Consider the following 20,701-nt stretch of genomic DNA (forward strand, 5'->3'; position numbering starts at 1 on the left):
GCACATTTTACAAGCTAATACTTTTTATTTCATAATTATTTTGCATTATCTAATTAATTTATATTTACTATGTTTAAGTAGCGCCCCAGCACCCTGCATTAACCAGCCGCCACTGCTTACCTTCACTGTTTTATTCCTCCATTTCATGCACATTCATTTGCACAAGATGCCGTGGGACTGTCACTATTCCTATTTTTGAAATGCTTGCACTACCAGAAATAAAACAATCAATTAAAAAAAGCAATTTTCATAAATAGCATTTTACGAACTTTTAGAAATAAAGGCAGAAGCAATTAACTCAAAAAGTAACATCATATAAAGCAATAATAATGAGGTTATTTGCTGATATCCTGCTCTTACACACACCACACTACCAACAGTGCAATTAAGCATAAACTCAAAACTGTTCGATATCTGGTGTGTTTTTGTCGAAATGCTGTGTTCATATTTCAAACTACTCGTACTGGTAAAAGTTTTGAAAATTATGAAGGGACTCATTTTATTGTAGTTGGGTGGCTTATTTCACCCAAGTGAGCTCTTGCGGTGCCTCTGTGACGAGCTGTGATCCTCTGCTGCTGCAATCTGGATGAAGCTGTCCTGGAGAACCTGCAGCAGTGTGTTCAAACCTGCTGAAGCCAAAAGACTGTGAATTATTATTCTTTTGTTTGATTTTCTCTTGTAATAGTTATATATGCAGTAATGTCTCACTTTGTTATAAATGTATTTAAAGGTCAGTCAATGTGTTTTCAAATGGATTATTTCACTGTCTGATCAGCTCATACAGTATGATGAAAGAGGAGAAGCTAGGAAACTGTTGGCGTGTTTGGTGTTCAATGTGGAACTGGGTGATAAATTAAAGGAAAATCTAATATGAAGGGTAAGGTTTCTGGCCACTGCGTGCCATCAGAGCAGCATTAATCAAACGAGTCTCTTGAACTCAAAAGATATTACCTCGTTTGGTACGATGATGATGGTGGTGGTGGAGAACATCATCTAACATATAAATCCAAAATCCCAAAGGTCATAATCTGTCAGATCTGTTGACTGTGAAGGCCATAGCATCTGATCTATTCTGTTACACTCTACTACTGCATATTGGATGCTCATCGGCTCAGGCAATAAAGACCAAATTAATCTAAAACATCTGAGTGGCAATAAGAAACAATCAGCGAAGTTGATGGGCCATTATCAGCTTGAAGGCCAAATCATGCCATGCTCACTTTGTAAACACAGCAGCCAAACTAAAGAAAGGCAAGCTAAAAAGGCCCACATCCAACATATAATCTTTCTTGGTGTAATTCCAAATTGGCAGATTTTTTGTAAACACCAACCTGGAAGTTGGATAGCTGAACTCAATCAGCTCATGATTGAATAAACTTAATGATTTTTAGGCAGTGCAGCCAGAGCTAAAAATCCAAGGGTAGCCAAGTTGGTGATCAAAAATGAAAATTCAGCTCCATCTGATAAGCAATAAATGATCAATCTATAAAACCATTGTATTCCTCTTTATTTCATTTGTTTGCCAACAAGTAAGTTTTAATCTGGTCTGGTTTTCATTCATTAACTGACAGCAGGAAATGTTCACATATTTGTCTTAGGGTTAGGGCCAAAATATAAAACTCAGACATCCTGAATGCAAAATGTGCATTATGACAGAGATTCAAGTTTCAGAGAAGGAACATGTACCTTGGTCTCCAGTCCACTGGGTGGCGCTGACTCATCAATGAAAACTGTTTTTTTCTGCCTTTGGCTTCAAAAAATCTAAAATCTCATCCACAGAACTTGGTTTCTTGGGTGCATTTAATATCTTATTCGTAATGTCATATGTAACTTGTGAACAGTTTTGTTGTTCAGTTTCAGGTGTAAGTTACTCATTCACATTTGAAATGTAAAGAAAAGTCATGGTGCACTTCCAAGTAAAGTGTATCGGAAACATATCTGCCTTCATGAAAACAGGTCACTGTATGACGTTCACACATCTGCTTCCTGTCATATTTTGTGGCTAATTGATGGCACTTGGTAAAAAACAAGGTCTGTGTGTGTGTGTGTTTGGGGGGGGGCATGACTTCCAGGAACACAAACCAGACTTAAGACAAGTTAACTGGGAACAGCTTGTGCAATTGGGGACAAAAGTAGAGTCCTCACCTGGTAAAACGTTGATTTGAAGTTAGGTTAGAGTAGTGGTTATGGTCAGGGTTAGAGCAAGTGTCCAGGAAATGAATGTAAGTCTATCTAAACACAGCAAAAGTGACTTACCTGAGTTTATGTAGTCTGTCACATACTACTTTTGGGGATTTCAGATAATGCACTATTTAATTTGGGACAGCTTGTGCAATTGGGGACAAAAGCTGTGTCCCCAAAAAACTACTTTTTTGGGTCAGTGATTAAGGTTAGGGTTAAGGTAAGGGTTTGTTTTTAGGCAAGTAATGGTGATGGCTAGGGTTATGCAGTCTTCAGGAAATAAATGTAAGTCTATGTAATGTCCCCAAAAGTGACCATGGTCTGATATGTACATGCACTTGCACTATGTTTTCCCCTCCATCCCAGAACTCTGTTTGTCATTCAGTGAAACAAATGTTCAGAAAAAATAAACCCAGTTTTATTTCCAGAAATCAGATCGACTGACATTAACTGACATTAATTAACACAAAAAATACCAAAAACTAAGTATAGCCTAAACAAAATGTCAGAATGACTAACAGAAAAAAAGAGCACCGACAGTCAAACTTAGAAAGAATTTTGTTTTGGGGCTGTAAGGATGCTGGGGGGTTATACTAGATCTGATACAGATTGGATTGGGGATGTTTTGCCAAAGGATAATACAAAAACCCAAATGCCATCTCCTAAATCAATGTTTAAAGGTAAACTCAGTAATATGACATTTATTCTGAGTATCTCTTAGGAAAATGAACTCATTTTGTTATCCACACAAGATGGAAAAGGATAAATACAAAAAAGACTTACACTTGAATAATTATCCCAGAATTGTACTACGTATTGGTCACAGTGGCATTTCAACATATAAAATCACTGAGTCTACCTTTATTAATCCATTCTTCAGCATGTCCACGGACCTTCATTTTAGTCCAACACACCATCCTCTTGTGTAAATTTCCCTTCACACTAAACATAACGATCCACAGAACTACCTCCATTCTAACTCAGCCTGATGATCTCGATCTTATTCGGCTTCCTTTCCCTCAGGGGCCTCGGCAGGACCCCCTCAGCCATCTCCTCCATCACATGTGCTTCATTTTCCATTCCTCCTTGTCCCCCCTGCCCTTCCTGTCCTGTATCCGTCTCTCCTATATGGTTATCCTTGGGACATTCCCCATTGTAGGTCTTCACATAATCCGTGACGCGCCAGCCCTGGAACTCCGGTGGCTCGGAGCAGACCAGGCCGGTGTAGGTGACGCCAGGATGGTGCTTGAGCCAGTAGATCAAGTAATGGATGTTGTAGTCGCAGATCCAGGGGTTATTGTCCAGTGTGAGCTTCCGGAGAAAGTAGAGGTCCTCAAGCACACCGTACTGGAAGAAATGAAGGCTGTTGTTTGACAGGTCGAGCTCATAGAGGTACAGCTGGCCTGCGAATGCGGCTGGGAGAAGGAGAAAAATAAAACACAATAAATTTGCGTTGTATTGATTGTGTGTTTTCTTTAAACGATAACTACTGTTTTTTACAACCTGGACCTTATTTCTAGCATAAAATACGATCATTTACTCACCCAGACAACTTTGGTGTCATTTGGAGTCGTTCGGACGAAATTAGCTCCAGTGTTGCACTGCATATATCCGTATAATGTGAGTAAACGGGGCACCGAAGCACAGCCTTTATACAACGCATTATCTGCCGCGAAACTAGTTCATTTCACCAATATTTAGTTATGATACGTTAGTGCTATTCCCCTCCGAGCCCGTGGTGGCATGTTAATGTCGGCAGATAATGCGTTATATAGAGGCTGCGCTTCGGTGCCCCGTTTTCTCGCATTATACGGATATACGCAGCGCAACACTGGAGCTAATTTGGTCCGAACGACTCCAAATGACACCAAAGTTGTCTGGGTGAGTAAATGATCGTATTTTATGCTAGAAATAAGGTCCAGGTTGTAAAAAACGGTAATTATCCTTTAACATAAACCACTGAAATGCATGGTTTTGGCAAAGTGTTACGCTTGAAATTAACAAAAACTTTCTGTATGAACAATGCACCATGAAAATAACATATGGTGCTAAATGCATCATATGTAAAGGATTCAGGTGCATTTAACAGAAGAATGCATCTTTTCAGAATCATTTTGATAGTATTTTTTTAGTTGTCTCTCACACAACTTCATATGAATCGAATAAACTTGAACGAAGTTGGCTGACATTTTTAATGACTTGCAGACATTGTTCATGTTTATGTGTGCACGTGTGTGTTAGAGGGGGGAGTAATGGGACAGTGGAGACTGTTTCACGCTGTCCACTGGCCTTGGGCTTCGCTTTGATCTTTATACAACGGAAGAGAGGAGGGGAGGAAAACAGGACGGGGAGGAAGAGGAGGAGTGTGTGTGTGTAGAACATATAGAAGTTGACAAATATGATCCAAGAAAAGAAATCACTGCAATAGAGAGAATAAAGGAAAAGAAAAATGGATACTTTGAACAAAAATCATTACATTTTCAAAAATTCATAAGTTGCTGTCACATAGAAGGAACTAAAGGACAGGGGGGGGTGTAATGGAGGGATAATGGAAGGATGAAGGACATCCCTTGTTTCATCTCCTCATCCCCCTCTCTTATCTCTGCCCATGAGACTGACGTTCCTCATTTGGCTACTGTTCATTTGCTTCTTCTTTTTTTTAAATCCACTATGACCACAGTAAGGCCAGCGTGATATACTTTCATCAAAGCGAAACAGTATGAGCCGGAAAATTGTGTTCAGTTTGCACATGTCATCAGATTATTAGAAGGATAATGATCATAGGAACACAAAGTTTGATGACGCTACCAGAAGTTGCCTTGACGACAAAGCTTTCATTGGCTAGTTGGTGTGAAATGTCATTTATTTCCCTTTGTTCCCAGTTTCTATCCATCCTGATCTCCTGATATTTTTTTGTCCATCTTTTGTCATGAAATAAACATGAGCAAATAGCTCCAGATAACATCCTAAATTCCAAGTAATTTCTCTAGTACTCCCACCAGGATCCATGCAACTCTTTTAAACCCTGTCAGCAATTTTTCCAGCTGTAATACAAACAGATTAAAAATTATTTGAGCTAAAAAAGAAATGCATGAAAACACAACTCCCATCCAACTTCTGCAGAGGTGATAAATTAAGGGCTTAAAAGCTTGTTCTGCTCTGGGCTGATGTTGGCTACACAAAATCAGCATGGTCAGCATAACAAAGATATCACTGTTCCATAAGTCACATGATTACATCTGTGTCTGCTGCTGTGCTGTTGCTTCACTTACAGTCATGCTGAGGAGATGCAGGAAAGTGGCATCTGCTACAGTGCTAAGATTTGGTTCCCCCAAACAGTGACAATTCCTTTAAAAAGCAAGTCATAGAAAAGTGTGCTAACCTGACCCCCAAATGCACTCTACTTCTGTGACTGGCTATATCATTTTGACTACTTACGGGTTCATCTAGCATGGAAAACCACAGGCATCTGGCACACAAAGTCGCCAAAGCCAACCGGAGATAATTGCACATAATCATTACTGTTAATCCAACTGTTTTGGAGTCTGGAGTTTTGCTTTCTTCATTTATGTTTTTTTATCACTCTGGCCATCTTCCACAATAACCGCATAGATAAAATAAAACCTCCTGAAAACAGTTCTTAAATTTTACACCAAATGTGAGCACAATTAGAAAACCACCACCATATATTGACACCATCTGAACTGAACCACTTCTCCAGAACATAATTACTACGTACGCTAGATTGTGTCTAACACCCAAACGTAACTGGGCTATTTTTGCCACGTAACTGGGTTATTTTTGTCGGCTTAATTTTTTATCTATACTGTCATATTTCTTTGAGGACGGGCTGGTTCCTGGGTAATGAATCAAACTGCAGGTTTTGTAAAGGGAGTTCCTCCAGGGCAGGAAAACATCATTAGCCTGGAGAGAGTAATGAGCCTGCACTTTTGTAATGCTCCTCTAGCACTGAGGAGAGACACAGAGAGAGAGAGACATGTTCAGAACAGCTGTTGCGCCTCAGTAAAAGTTCCAAGTTTTTTCCCCCTGATGAACAAAGGCCTAACTCTCCTTATGCAGCCTTCCTTAATCACTGCTTTGAGTTGAGATATATATTTGATTACGTGTGTCTTAAATGCACTATATTTCACATGTACCTTGTGCATCTTGCCTGGTGATTTGAATAATAATACAGCCAATCTGGGATGAGTTTAACCTTAATCAACATGAATGTCAACGATGAAATGAATCCCTAATTAAAGAATAACACACCAATGAAGCTAAGAGATGAGTTGATGAATCACATATATCTTTTGCTGTGTTTTATTTTAATTACAAGTGCATTTGAAAGGTTTTTATTATGGCAACATGTCATCTGATGGTTAGTTTTCCCATCATGTGCCTTCAAATGCAATCAATGTAAATAGTCCTGGATTTATGGTTGACCTCAGAAATGGGTAAACATAGATTGCAAGTGCTCAGTAGCTTGTACTGTTAAACACAACATGTGCACAGAGTGGATGTGTGTCTCAGCTTGAAATCTTTTTCTGTATCAGGATATGTACAGTAGGCTAGTCGTGTATGGCAACTTATCTTGCTGAAAGAGAAGCATCTATCTTTTTAAGGCTTATTTGTAATCAACTTAACCCATGGTAACACCAAATTTATCAGTAACACTGCTAATGTCCCAATAGCAAACTCACTTCATAATTTAAACTACCAGAATTCTGTCTGAGCGACCCAATAGTGTGATTTTTACACAAACACCTGACAGCCCATCAGAAACAAAACTCATTAAGATGCCTGTGGCTATGATACAAGGTGTTTGTGTCACCAGATGTATGTGTACAGGTTGTTAGGGAATTTTCCATCATAAATATGCACTGGGTCAAACTAGGCTTTGCGGTCATAGCAAGGCCTCACCAAATGATAAGGTTAGACACTGTCTCCCTTTGAGATAGTGGTAAGCAGTGAGTCTGCTCCTTTTGGGGAAAACAGGAGGCATTCTGATAGGGTTGCTATAGCAGCCGAGGTCAGATATGTGTTTGACTATTAGGCAGCTGGAGTCAGAATTTTGATATAGTGTTGGATGTAGGACAAAGGTCCTGAGTAAGGTCTAAGCAATGTTTTGTCTATAGACCAGTAGACTAAATTCTGTATATTGTAGATGTGTTGGATCTGCCATATTTGGGCATGGCTCAACCATGGGCATTATCTGTGTGGTTTAAAGTCTATCCCCGGAGGAGAGAAACTTCAGAATTGAAGGAAGCATCAGGGCATATAACATGTACTGATCATTCATTCACTTCTCCTTGGCCAAGCAAATAAACCTTTTCAATACAAGACATCCTGGACTCCTGTCTACTCTCTCCATTGATATATGGGCTGCATAATTAAAATCTCTATCACAGGTGTGTGATGGGATGTGCTGTTACCTTTGTCTATATGCTGCAAGTTGTTGCTGCTAAGGTTAAGTAGCTTGAGGTCTTTGGACAGCAAGAACTGCTTGGGCCTGAGATGTGTGACGCGATTATGGGACAGATCCATCTTCACTATGTCAGGCGGCAAGTCGGATGGGACGTGATTCAAATCTGCAGGAAGAGAAAGACAGAGAACATGAGTTATTACACTCTCAAAGGAGCTGGCAGCAGAGAGAACGAGGGAAGAAGAGAGAGTGTAACATGTAAAACTTGATACTTGTCATTAAGCATCTGTGCAAAGATTTCAAATAGAAAAAATGAAAGACAGTACAAGTATTCATGGTAGGTATTTGCATAAATATTTGCAAACATATAAAGATGCACTCCTATATCCCTGTTCATAGTTTTAGAGGTTTGAGGCAGATGTGCAGTATGCAAAAGACCAGAATCAGCAGTAGCACTGGAAATCCAATCTGTCTGCATCTTTATATATTTTCAAGATGTCGTGTGGGCTGTGTGCATCATTTAACATTTTCAAAAAGATGGAGTCAGCTGTGACAGCATGTGTATCAATATTTCACTTTTGTGCCAGGTACGAGGGTTTCCACTCATTTCCAGTGTTTCCAGACACACACATTTCCCTCCTGTAAGATTTTCTTTGAAGGCCATAATGCACGCAACAGTGATTCCCACATATTCCCATCTCGACAAAAGATCCTCTCAAGAGTTTTAAGTGGAAGTCTCACGCCGAAGTACATTCTTCAAATGTTCTATCATCCCTGCAGTGCTTCGGCAGTTAAGATAAAGATTTGTCAATGTCCATACACATTATACCAAAGCAAAAGAGTTGAAGCTAGAACCTGGTTTCAAATTAGTGGAACATTTCTGGAGCTTCTCCACATTTGATAAACAGATCCAGAAGTCAAATTCTGCTGTTTTGAAATTTGTTGCTGAATTAGCATCTTTTTGCATCAGTTTTGAATTATTTTGTCATTCCCAGGCCTGTTTCATCTATCAGTGTCTGTAAAAATATGACAATGATTTATATTGGAGGTTGCATCCGCTGTACTTATCATGGTGTTGTTCTGTTTAACCTTTTATGGCCTAAGGTTCTAAAATCAGAGGCATTGATTGACAACAACTTCAATGTGAGGGTTCTCTGAAAAAAAACTAAAAATGCATCCCATAATGTATTCAGCCTTTCCCATGTGTATTTCACATCCGGCTCTAAGAGAAGAGCATGCAAATGTCACATCTGCTCTTAAAGTGATATATATACATAAATAAAATAAAATAAAAATGTTCTAACCCTAACCTTAACCCTAACCTCTATCTCCAAAATGAACATGGTTGATTGGTTCTGAAGCAGTTTGCAAAGTGGTTGCAGATGAGAGGACGTATATGTTGTATGTTTAGGCAGCGAATATTTATTTTGATATAAAATCACCTTTATTTTGAAAATAACAAAACATATTGTGTAGAATATGTGTATTTACTGGCATACATAAACAGGATGTATATGTGCATGTGGACTAGCTTCCTGTCTGTATTTATTTACATAGACTGTATAATTTGGTTTGAGGAATGCTTATGGGGACTTTTACAGCGCAGATGTTGCAGTCTTTATGCACAGTCTTAACCCGCTACAGCATCTGTAGCAGTCATCATGGAGGCACGGTGCCATAAATCATTACTGACTCTAAGAAAATATAATTATACACTCTCAGACGGGACAAGCACAAACAGCATACATACAGATGCAGCTGATGCACTCAGGAAATGTCGTTATTATTGTTCAGTGATTCTGTGATGGCTGATGAATGTGCAGCAGGCAGAGACATTAACAGAGAGAGGCAGTTCCATGTTACAATCTATCAGTCCTCAACAGAGATGACTTGAACTCTAAAGTGATTCCCACTCTGCCGCAGGTGTACATGTCTCTGCATCTCTTTCCAAAAGCTGGAAACTCCTGGCACTCTTCAGTTACAAACCCCAGACTCAAATTCCCAGGCTCTCTTGTGAGAAATCAGACATCAACCCTTTGAGCCAAAGAGAAATCCTCCCTGTCCAAGACAGTTACATCTGTGGTCTTCTCTGTTTTACACTGAGCGAGGATAATCTCCTACAGTGTGACAGTAGATTGGGTCAGTGGTGTCTGTAACCAGAACAACCTACTGTATGCTTCTCTGGATAAAGGAGAGAAAATAACCTATAACAATCCTTTATTCAGAGGCATGCTGTGCCTCTGCTCTTTTATTGCTTCCTGCAGCTAAATATGTTACCAGGAACAGGCGCCTTTGGGGTATCTTTTGATTTTTAATGGAGCAAATCTTTTAGATAAAGTGTTGCACTCTCTCCTATTTGAACATCTGTCTTATATGCCTCTACAGAGAGGGCGGCTGAATGAAGAAACATACAGAGAGAGGTCGGGAGAGAGACCATGTCAGGAAAAGTGAAAATAATTAATTCATTCAATTGGGTTTGGACTGGGTTTTGGGGGGCTTATCTGATAAGCTCTCCCTTTTGAGGAAATCCAAGTATTTCACCTGATTGCAACAGCACTGATAAAATATATTCTATGGAGACTAAATTATTGCACCTGTTTTATGTCAGAGTGCCAGCTTTTAATTACTTTGTTACAGCCATTTCATTCTTCCATTATCCATCCATTATTAGCTTAACACATGGATCTTGCAATGCAGTGGATGTATAACAGTTGAATAAGAGGTATAAGAGAGCTATAAGCTATGATTTAGTGCTGCACATTAATCTGGACAATCATCTACATATCCCACTCCAGAGGCTAAGGGTTAGCACTGAATGATTTACAGAAAAAGTAGTGTGTAGTCTAATTGTTTCTCCCTCCTTTTCTTCACCATTCATCATATAACTTGTCTTGCAGTGTTGCCATTATCATTCTCATTTTTCAAACGGTAAAATATACAGCACCATCTGCAGGATATATTTCATTACAACATTAATACTGAGTCTCTTTGGAGCAGGTGGTGCAATATGTTTTACTGTTTAGACAGTAGGAAGAGAAGCAGTTAATTTTTTCATTGTGCTGACATGATTACTGCGGGGTCAGCTGTACATAGTGCAATGAATATTTGTGGTTTGGACCCATGCCCCAGGCTTGACAAGGAGAATGATTCTGTATCGTAGTATTAGGTAGCAGTACTGTTTATTGGCTCATATTGGCCCTCCAAAATGTAACCATATTCAGGTAAGATATATATTGCGCTTTTGTTGGTCAATATACTGGACAATGTATGACCAGAGGAATAGATAAATATACTGTATTGTTGAGGCATTGCATTGGTTCTGCTTTGTTAGCTACTGGAAACTTTTTGAGTTGTAGTCAAATCGGTTTACTCCTTAGTGAAAGAAGTAAGACTGTCCTGCATATCTGTTTTAAATCCTTACCCCAGGCTCAAGAAAAAGTTGGAATGAGTTGCAAACTCTTCCATCTCTTCCTGTCAGCATCCTCTATAGTTTCCTCCTATGTTAAAGATCTGGATTTTGTATGTGTGTTAGATTTGGGCTTTACTTACACTTTGTCATCATTCAGGCAGAAGATATAGAAGCCGAGGTGAAACCTTTTCTAAACATGCTGACAGCCCTGTTTATATATCACTATTACAGCAACCAGATTAGGTCAAGTAGTCATGTACTCCCTTACAGTCATGGTCTTGGGGGTTTACATCATGCTCCATTTAAAAAAAAAAAAAAAAAAGGTTTAGCGCCTGACTATTGAACTTAAAGTGAAAGTGGATGAGTTAAAGAATAGTTTCCAGTTTTGGACCAAATTTGAGGTGCGCAGATAAACTAGTTTGTGTCCCAGAGAATGAACAAGGTCTGTGTTTGATTAAGGCACATTTCAGACGTCTTGTTTTAAAGGAGTGGTTTCTCATTTTGGGAATTTAATTCACTTTCTTGCTGTGAGTTGGATGAGAATACTGATAACATTGTCATGTCTGTATAATTTATAAGCTATAGCTAGCAGCTGGGGTTTAACAAACCCCTTGTAAAACCTTGCTGTGTCATTTTCACTTTGGTTTATGTACCAAATAAACAACATATATAATGTCTTAATTGGTGAGCTTTAGCCAGGCTAGCTGTCTCCAGTTTTTGTGCTAAGCTAAGCTAATCTGCTGCTGGTGCTAGCTTCATATTTATTTATTTATTTATTTGTTGTGGGGAAGTTTCATCTTTGTTAACATAAATACAAACAAGTATAAAGTGTGTATAGTGACAAAGTTGAGGCAATGCATTGTGGTAGTATTTATAAGTAAATCCCAAAAAAGCACTCCCTCAGCAGATCTTAAACTCACAGTTGATGTTTGGAAGCTGTGTGTGCACATAATCTGTGCAAAAGGTCTATTTCTGTATTGGCCAGGACTGAGTAAATTAAATTCCCTCCTTTTGATTTAGTTACTATGACAACAGTGTCTTGGGCAATAACAAGATCAAGAAATTCTTCTAAATATAATAAACTTATATTAATCAAAGGTGCTGCAAATCTTGCAGTGCAGTAACTGCCAACTTGCCTAGAATAACATAATAGCAACTAGTTTTAGTGGAAATTCTTTGATCCCATGGTCTATTCTCACAATGTTTCAGTGACCTTTTCACCGCAGCAAGAAAAAAAATGATTTGGGGAAACTCTGAACCCCAGTAGTCAAACTCTGGTTTCATAACATTTCCACATTACTCCGTGGGTAAACAGGACCAGAAGGAACGCTTCTTGGCACCTTCTTGCTGTTGGACAGAGTGATGTTCAATACTGTCCTCTTTCTCATTCATGCTCTCCCTCTTGCTCAAATGACATTATGGAAGATTTCTTTTTTTCTTTCTGCTGACTAACTGCCCGCTGTCTGCGAACCAGAAAGTCCTTGGAGAGCCTGACATAATATCATGCAGTAGTCTGTGTGTGTCTGGGAATTATCCAACTCACCATATACAAGTCAGTTTTCTGCCTACTCACTTTTCTGCTTGAAGTTTATATGGCGGGTTTATGTTACATCTGAAACCTATGAGTCACAGATGCCCATCTATGTAATACCAGCTTTTTAAAGATTTATTCTTTTGCTTAGAAGGCTAAGAGAGTTTCGGTCTGAATAATTTCATTACATTTCTAGTACTGAGACAATATATAACACATAACTCTTGTTTCCATCTATGAGAAACACAGCCTAAAGAACTCCCATATTGACTCCAACCACTTTGTATAGCACTGATCTCCAGTGAGAATGATGTGGAGCCTGAGATCTGCTGTGGTTCACCTCAGAGAAACGACCATCAAACCGGTGGGGGTGGGGGGGGCAAGAGGAAAATTTAGGGTTTGAGACAAGAGAGATCAGAGTAGGTTTCCACTCTGTTCTGGGTTTTTTTCTATTTCTTGTTTCTTGCTGTCTGCTGGCTTTCTCCAGTCCTGTGTGAAAGAAAACCATGTTCCACATTTCGTTGCGCCTGTCCACACTCGTGTCCGCCAACTCAACAAATTCACTTTTCACTTCATCTTTGTCTTTATATGTTTGTCAAATTCTTCATTTCACTTAAAGTCTCAACAAAGTCCTGTTTCTATGTACAGACCTAAAGAGGCCCCAAAAGCTCCAGGTTCAGTGCATGTCAATTTGTTTTGGCGATATAATTACTTGCAAATTCCCCACTTAAGTAGTATATGAACCAAGGCAGGCCCCACATTATTTACTAATCTTGTATCCACGTCTTATAAAGAAACCATGTGCCAAAATCTATTTTTGGGGCTTTATTTTTGCACATTGCGATTTACCATGTTAATAGCTAGTTAATAGTTTTACTAATAGCACTGACACTGTCACAAATACTCTCCAATATAGTGTTTTTCTGGTAACATTTTTTTGTTTTTGTTTGTTAACCTCTTCCACCAGAATCTCTAATTCCATGGGATCAAATTTCATATGCAGGCTTTCTGCTCATCCAAACTCCCCATGAAGACACGCAAAACCCTCAAAACTAGTTTGATTATTTGGTTTGCACCAGGCAGTAAAAATGTTACTATGTAGCATACAGGCTACGGTGTGGTCCGCGTTCACACCTGCAAACGAGTCAAGATTGGTCCGATTGACGTACCCTCATCTTCCGGGAGGTCGGAATTTGGTGCGGAGTCAAGCGGACCGAGACCACCTCTTTTTGGAGGTCTTGGTCCGCTTGATTTAGTACACACCCGAGTGTGATTGATGCTTTCACACCAAGGAAAACAAACCGAACTAAGCGCTTTGGGTCCGAATGGACTGTTTAGTGCGCACCAACTGCTGTTGGTGTGAAAGCGCCCTTAGTCAGTCTGGCCCAATGTGTTTTGGTGAGAAACACTGACTGTAAACACAACTTTAGTTTGTTTACGAGAAAACTACTTCCATCACAGTTGTAGTTGATTTAATAAGAAGAGACCTTGGCAACAGGATACATAAACATGGCACAGACGCTATAAGCTGGGGTGTCACAAGGGGCCCAAAGGCAAATTTCCGCCCCATAAACCCCAGAAAAGTCAATTCAGTTGGGTTTCTCTTCATCTGAGAGGGTCCCACAGAGGGTCATCAGATTGTAATGAAGGTTAACTACAAGAATGCAAAACTATAGGTGTTAACTCATGCAATGTGATTTTCCAAGGCATATCAAAGTCTGCCCACATCTGTACGTGTTGTACAAATGTAAAGAAAACAAGAATGTGTATAATATAATCTACCTATGATTAGATTTCACTGTGATTGACAGCTAATACAACCAATGAAAATATTGGTGCTGAAATCAAATGCAGTGAAAACAACCCTCACCCAGTATTAGCTTACAGTTCAGCAATATGAAGGTTTTCACGAATCGAAAGCACAGAAACAATGTATTGAATGTAATGCGCAACAGCTGTTTTATATTAAGCAGCATTCACTCTCTTCACTTATCGCTTTCATGGTGGGGCACAATTTAGGAGGCAGGATGGAGAGAGTTATTAGTGGTCATAAAAAAAAATAAGAAGGAAAGATGGATGGGAGAATTGGCCTGTGAGAAAAACACAGTAACCTCATAGTGGTTCAGATAAAGAATCAATTCAAAAGACTTACTGTAGAAAAAAATCAGGAAAATATGCGAAAAACTTCCTCGAGCATTTGCACAACACAGTCACTGCATTGTGTGGTTTTGGCTTGTCTGTGCTCTGTGAAAGATTGCTTTCTCTGGAGGCCATAAGTGCTCCATTTATAGATGCATCCAATTGCTTGTTTAAATCCAGGAGCTCACTTGGTCTGAATTATGGACACAGACAATCTTTCATTTCAGTGTGTTGACAGTGGATGTTCTTTGGGTGACAAAGACAGGATGGAGATAAAGGGGGTTCGTTGGACAGACAGATGAAAGAGTGAAGATGAGAGAGCAAACCAGATTAAAGAACTCATTAAAGTGGCAGAGCTTATTCTGTCTGCACAAATTTAGCAGTCGTTGTACGTGCCTCCATTTGAAAAGCAAAACTGAAATAATATTTTATAGAAAACTGGGGACATTACAACCACTACGATAGCAGCCGCATAGTGCCATTTTTACGTAGAGAGAACCAGATGTGAAAACTGGAAGAGCTGAAAGAAAGTTGGAAAAGTTGTCCCATTCCCTCCCCCCCTTTCTCTTTCTATTCTCCTTTTATTTAGACTGATGCCTGCCTGTTTTCTATCTTTACTACTGCCAGTTTGAAAACCAAAAACACAAGCAGATTGAGATGGTAGTCGTTACTCTCTTTTAAAAAGCTCTAGGAGGAACAAAAATCTGCAGAAAATTACTGAATGCAGGATTTCTATTACAATCAGGGCTTCACATTCACTTTTTTGCACAGCAGCCACTATAGCTGGTGATTTTCTAAAGTTATAAGCCACTCAGCATTTTCACTTGCCACAAATTTCACCGCTGGGAATTTACATCTTATTTGATTAAAGTTGACTATGGTTTACTACAATTTACCCAGATGACCACTGTAAACACCCATATCAAGACTATATCAAATGTACATTACAATCATCAAATGTTCATCTCTGATAAGGTTTATATAACTGTTCATATAACCAGCTCTTCTTGACCTGACTTCAACTCTTTTTCTTTGTCTACTCTTTCATCATCAGGTTTTCTGTTGTATCTCTGGGGGTTGTTACACTTGTTATGTGCTGCTACATCATAGCCTGTGTTTCTCCAGAGGGGATTCTTGTTCAGGTATTCAGTCACAGGCATGGATTAGGTCTAACACGAATGGTACAATATATGAGCCAACACTGTGTGCATGTATCTAGTGTGTAGTGTCAAGTCCTGATTAGAATATAATAGATGTTATAAAGATTTGAAAAGCACTGAGCGCCACAGATAACCACATACAGTAAAAGCACAACTAAACTACCCACAATGCAGCTGATCAAAATGCCACACATAACTTGCACATCATGGTACATTGCAACTACAGCAAGTAGCCTGAAATATGATAGAATAAAGTGAAATGAAATTACTTCCCCTACCTTAAACTTCTTTCCTCAAGCCACTTTGGAGAAAAAAGAGTAAGAGTTTGAAAGCACAGACTATGTCCAGCCCACAGCTCCTGGCCGCCCTACATGGCAAACTTTATAAAAACAAATTCAACTCTACCTTTTCAGCCTTGTGGTAAGTAAAGCATTAGACAGCTAAATTAATTCTGGCACTCAGTTTTACTGAACAAGCAAGTGTAAGTTTAGACTGGAGAGAGTTTGTAGCTGAGTGTTCACTGAGCAAACCTAACAAATGTACCTTTTTGTATGTGAGTTAGATTTCTGCCAGAGCTGCCTATTGTGTATTTGCCAGTAAAATTATGTCTCTACAGTAGCTAACCATGATTTCACTTCATAGACCGGAGTTTGGCCACAAATGAACTGGAAATGTAAATAGAAGCTTTGTATTAGTTAATGGTTCTTCAGTATTCGGTTTTTACCGTGCCTCTCGTTTCTGGGAACACAGAAGCAGTTTAATTTTTCCTTACTCTTTCAAGGAAGGAAGGTTAGATGTTCATCCAGTCTGATTGCTACTTTCACATAATTTAGTTATAAAAAAAATACTTACTGTAACTACGAAACCATCTACATGAAAACAAAGTAACTCTATCTGCTTGAGATGGAAATATGTCTGAAAGATTTAGAAACAAGTAATTTGGCCCTGTGTTGAGAATTTATTGCATTTTGGCATGGCACAACACAAGATAAAGATCCAGGAATACAGAACTTGACTGCCTCACCTCTGTTGCTGCAGTCCAGCCGAGGTTTAGGGATAATGTAGGTGTGGCACATGGACGTAGCGTCTGGCTTCACTTTGATTGGTGGAGGCTTCGACCCCCCCGGGCCGATGTCCACCTGGTTGTCACACAGCGATTCCGCGATCACCCTCCTCAGTTTCTGGCCCCTCAGCAAATCGGGCTCCGCACATTTGGCGTAGTTGCCCAGGTTACGATTGCTAGGCACCTGCAGTGTTGTGATCAGGCTCTCCAATGAGCATCGACAGCTCCAAGGGTTGTCATAGAGACGGAGGTAGGTGAGTCGGGGCAAAGGAAGCAGGACCTCCTCAGTGGCTGTTCTCAGTTTGTTGTGCTGGAGGAGCAGGGTGGTGAGCTGGGACAGGCCGCTGAATGCTTGATCCTCTACCCTGGAGATGTCGTTCTGTTGGAGGTCCAGACTCCTCAGTCGGGTGAACTGGGAGAACATGTTGTCCCTCAAAACCTAAAGAGCGAAACGTAAAATGTTGATTTTTGTGGATTTTCTGTCATTAGATATTTTATGCTGTGTGTATACATTATTTCTAACTTGATGAGTGTTAGTTCATTGTTCATTGAGAGAAAGCAACAGTGCACATGGGTTTTCCTCCTATGACAACAATATCTTAATTTCTATAACAACATATCCCCACTCTAACCATGGTTGTAGTAGACTAGCATCGCCATAGTTTCTGAATAAAGATGCTGTGTAGAGCACTGTTCTCTAGCTGGCCGCATAGCGCTGCATACACTCTCTCCTCATTGGAAACAAATGAAAAAAGAACTCACAAGAAACTACATGGACACAAGCTTTAAGTTAGTCAATGCTCCACTTTTTCTGTCTGCAGGGTAGGTAACGTAATGTCCAGAACTGTTTTAGCTGAAAACATCTGCCAGCTATTTCTAAAAGCTGGACTTGTGAGAGTGAAATAAAACAGCAAAGTTCTGGGCTGCGAAACCAAAACAATCAGCTGAAAGATGCTAAAACACTCTTTGAAGATGATGATAATTCCCAGCAGCTTTGGCACTAGAACAACACCTGTCACGTTTTATGTAATCGTTTCACCCACCGTCAATTCAAAAATATTAAATAGCGCAGCTGTGAGTACAGATTGTAGATTGCAACTTTAATTTGTACACTTTCTTTCATGTTTTTATGCCAAATCAAACAGGGTCAAAGAAACAGCTTAAAATAGCACATAATGGACTTTCCTCATAGTTTCCTTCACTGCTCATTCATTCAACAAACCAACTCTTTGAACTTGAATGGGATAATGTAAACCTTAAATATATTAATTTCTCACTGAATTTTTTCAGCGTTTATAACTCATTCATCTTAATTCATTACCTTGCTGGCAAAGTATTTTGTTTTGCTCCACTCAACACCTGTGAACACATATCCTGTGTGCTCGCTCAAGACATTGAAAACCCGACACACACACAGCAAGAAAAATCTGTCTTTGATCTCGCCACCACGTAAATGGTGTACAGCTGCTGATGGTATCAACAAACTGGCTGGGTTTAAGATCACGGTAATGTCTTGAGACACTAACTTCCAGAAAATTAATGCAGCTAGCCTCATTCGTTACAGAAAGCTGTAATTGACATTCTCAGAACCTGTTAGTTATGGTTAGTTGAGTCTTATATCCGGACCGTAGCAGCTGGTCTGTGTCTTATATCTTTATATTTACACCATGCAAGTCTGCACTTGCCTGAATCTTATTTCTGGCCAGCAGCAGGTGGTGAATATCTTTGGGCCAGTTTTGCATCACGGTGGTCAGCTGCCTGTCTTGGCAGTCCAGGTACTTCTCTCCTGCCTCCATGTACTCCTTACACTCCTCAGTTTGACGCCTCATGATCCTGGCCCGGCCTCTGCCTCTTACACGGCCCCCGGCGCCCCTCTCTCTAGACCCAGACCTAGGGCCTCTCCGGGGCTCAACTGACTGCAGGAGCAGGAAGAGGAGGAGGGTGGTGATGAGACGCATGATGGGAGAGGAGAGGAAAGGAAGGGAGGCCTCTTGGTAATCAGGTCAACCTTGGAAGACTGCTGTCTGAAGATTGGTGTGACAGGACACAGGAGGCTGGTCACAACTGTGTGTATGAGGAGAAAAATAGAAGAGAGAGAGAGAGATCAATCATATGAAAGTGGATTTTCAAAGGTTGTCAGTGTGAAATCACACAAATAGACTCAAAAGTACGACTGGAATACATTGTTAGATTTACTTGACACAGGAATAATCAATCATTTTATTCACAAATGCAATAAAATGCAGAGGGATTTCTCTTGGTGGCATGCTTACAACTAAAAAACAATCCACATGTTGAAAGAATTAGTGGGAGGAAAGTGGGGAACGAGGGACAGGAAACAGGAAAGGGCTTTTTAGGAAAAGAAAGAGACACATTTGTTACATGTTTAAATGTTATATCATGGTAAAGTTGAAAATATTCTACCAACAGCTAAACAGACCCTGATGTTTCCCCTCTCTACCTTTATGTTTTCTACATTTACTCTTCCATTTGTCTTTTTCATTCTCAGCACCTTTCTAGAGACCTACACCTACCATTTTTTGGGTCCCATTTTATCAATTAAAACATACTCAAACATCCAACCACTTGCAGGATGTTTACATTTGTGTGTTTGGCAATGCTTGTGTATAGTAAAGCTTATGTTTCAATCACTAAGTGTTAACACCTGTTTCAGTACATCCCTTGCACACAAAAAAAGAAAAACAGAACATTTGATGTTATCTTATGTGAAATATTGCATTTAGCCTATAACATGTCCACATGTGCTTTATATTTGAATTAAAGTCCTGACCAATATGAATGTTCCGAACGTGACTCTTAAAGTATTTTAATGAACTGCCACAACTATGGTGTAGGGAACAAAAACACTAGGGAATGTTGAAAGAAATGAATATTGACAGTCAGTAGGAGACAGGACACAAACCACCATCCTCAGTGTCCAAGTCACACCCAATTCCATCCTTTTTGAGGTTGAAAAATACTTTCATGCGACTTCCACTTTTCTACTGAGAGAGAAAACAAATTTTTTGCATGACTACAAGAGGCTGTTTGTCCGTAAAACTTACACATACTGTAGATTGCTTTTGAACAAACATGCACTATCTGATGCATGACTTCCTCACATACTGTCCTTGTATCTTTTTCTCTCTCTACCTTGCAGCCTAGCACTCTGGCCATTTGTGTAGCCATGTAAAACTATCACCAGCTGCAAATATGAGAACTCCAAGACTGGAAATATAATGTTTTATATCTTGATAATCATGGCGATTGTCTTTTTTTTTTGGACTCCCTGTTTCTGCTGCTGATTATGTGAATACTGTACGTGGGTGTGCGCACATTTTATGGTAAAATAAGTGAGTCATGGGTCTCTTGTGTGATCAGAAGCAAAAAGGCAATGCCCATAGGTCTGCCAAGAAACACTGTGCACACACACACACACACAGAGACACACAGACACACGTGCACACTGAGTCAGTCCAACTGTACCAAACCGCAGACCCCCTTACAGTCTTCCAGTGTCTCACACAGTGGAACAAGCCTGTCAATGCAGATGGTAATGTTCCATTGAAATTACAGATGGGGCATGTTAGCTAGATACAGACAGAAACAGCTGAGAATGTATCTAGGGACACACTTTCCAGTGTATTTAGTGCCCTTTTACAATCCAACTATCAATCATCTCAAATGAAGCACAAATGAAAGTTCAATATATTTGACTGCAGATGACGCAAGCAATAAAACACTTCAGCAAGCTATTACTCCAAACCCAATAGAAACTGACTTATTTTTAGTT

At 39.7% G+C, this 20,701-nt stretch overlaps 1 protein-coding gene across 1 annotated transcript; it reads right to left on the minus strand.

Moving 5' to 3' along the window:
- Positions 1 to 2,644: 2,644 nt before the first annotated feature.
- On the minus strand, positions 2,645 to 18,866 carry lrrc17 (leucine rich repeat containing 17). Its single transcript, XM_053344134.1, has 4 exons — positions 18,594 to 18,866; positions 16,870 to 17,347; positions 7,617 to 7,772; positions 2,645 to 3,596 (listed from the first exon to the last, which is right to left on the minus strand). The coding sequence occupies exons 1-4, from the start codon at positions 18,864 to 18,866 to the stop codon at positions 3,157 to 3,159; spliced, it is 1,347 nt and encodes a 448-aa protein (XP_053200109.1). The 3' UTR covers positions 2,645 to 3,156.
- Between the last annotated feature and the right edge of the window lie 1,835 nt (positions 18,867 to 20,701).

This window comes from Scomber japonicus, chromosome 23 (assembly GCF_027409825.1).
Source record: "Scomber japonicus isolate fScoJap1 chromosome 23, fScoJap1.pri, whole genome shotgun sequence".
Lineage (NCBI taxonomy): Eukaryota > Metazoa > Chordata > Actinopteri > Scombriformes > Scombridae > Scomber > Scomber japonicus.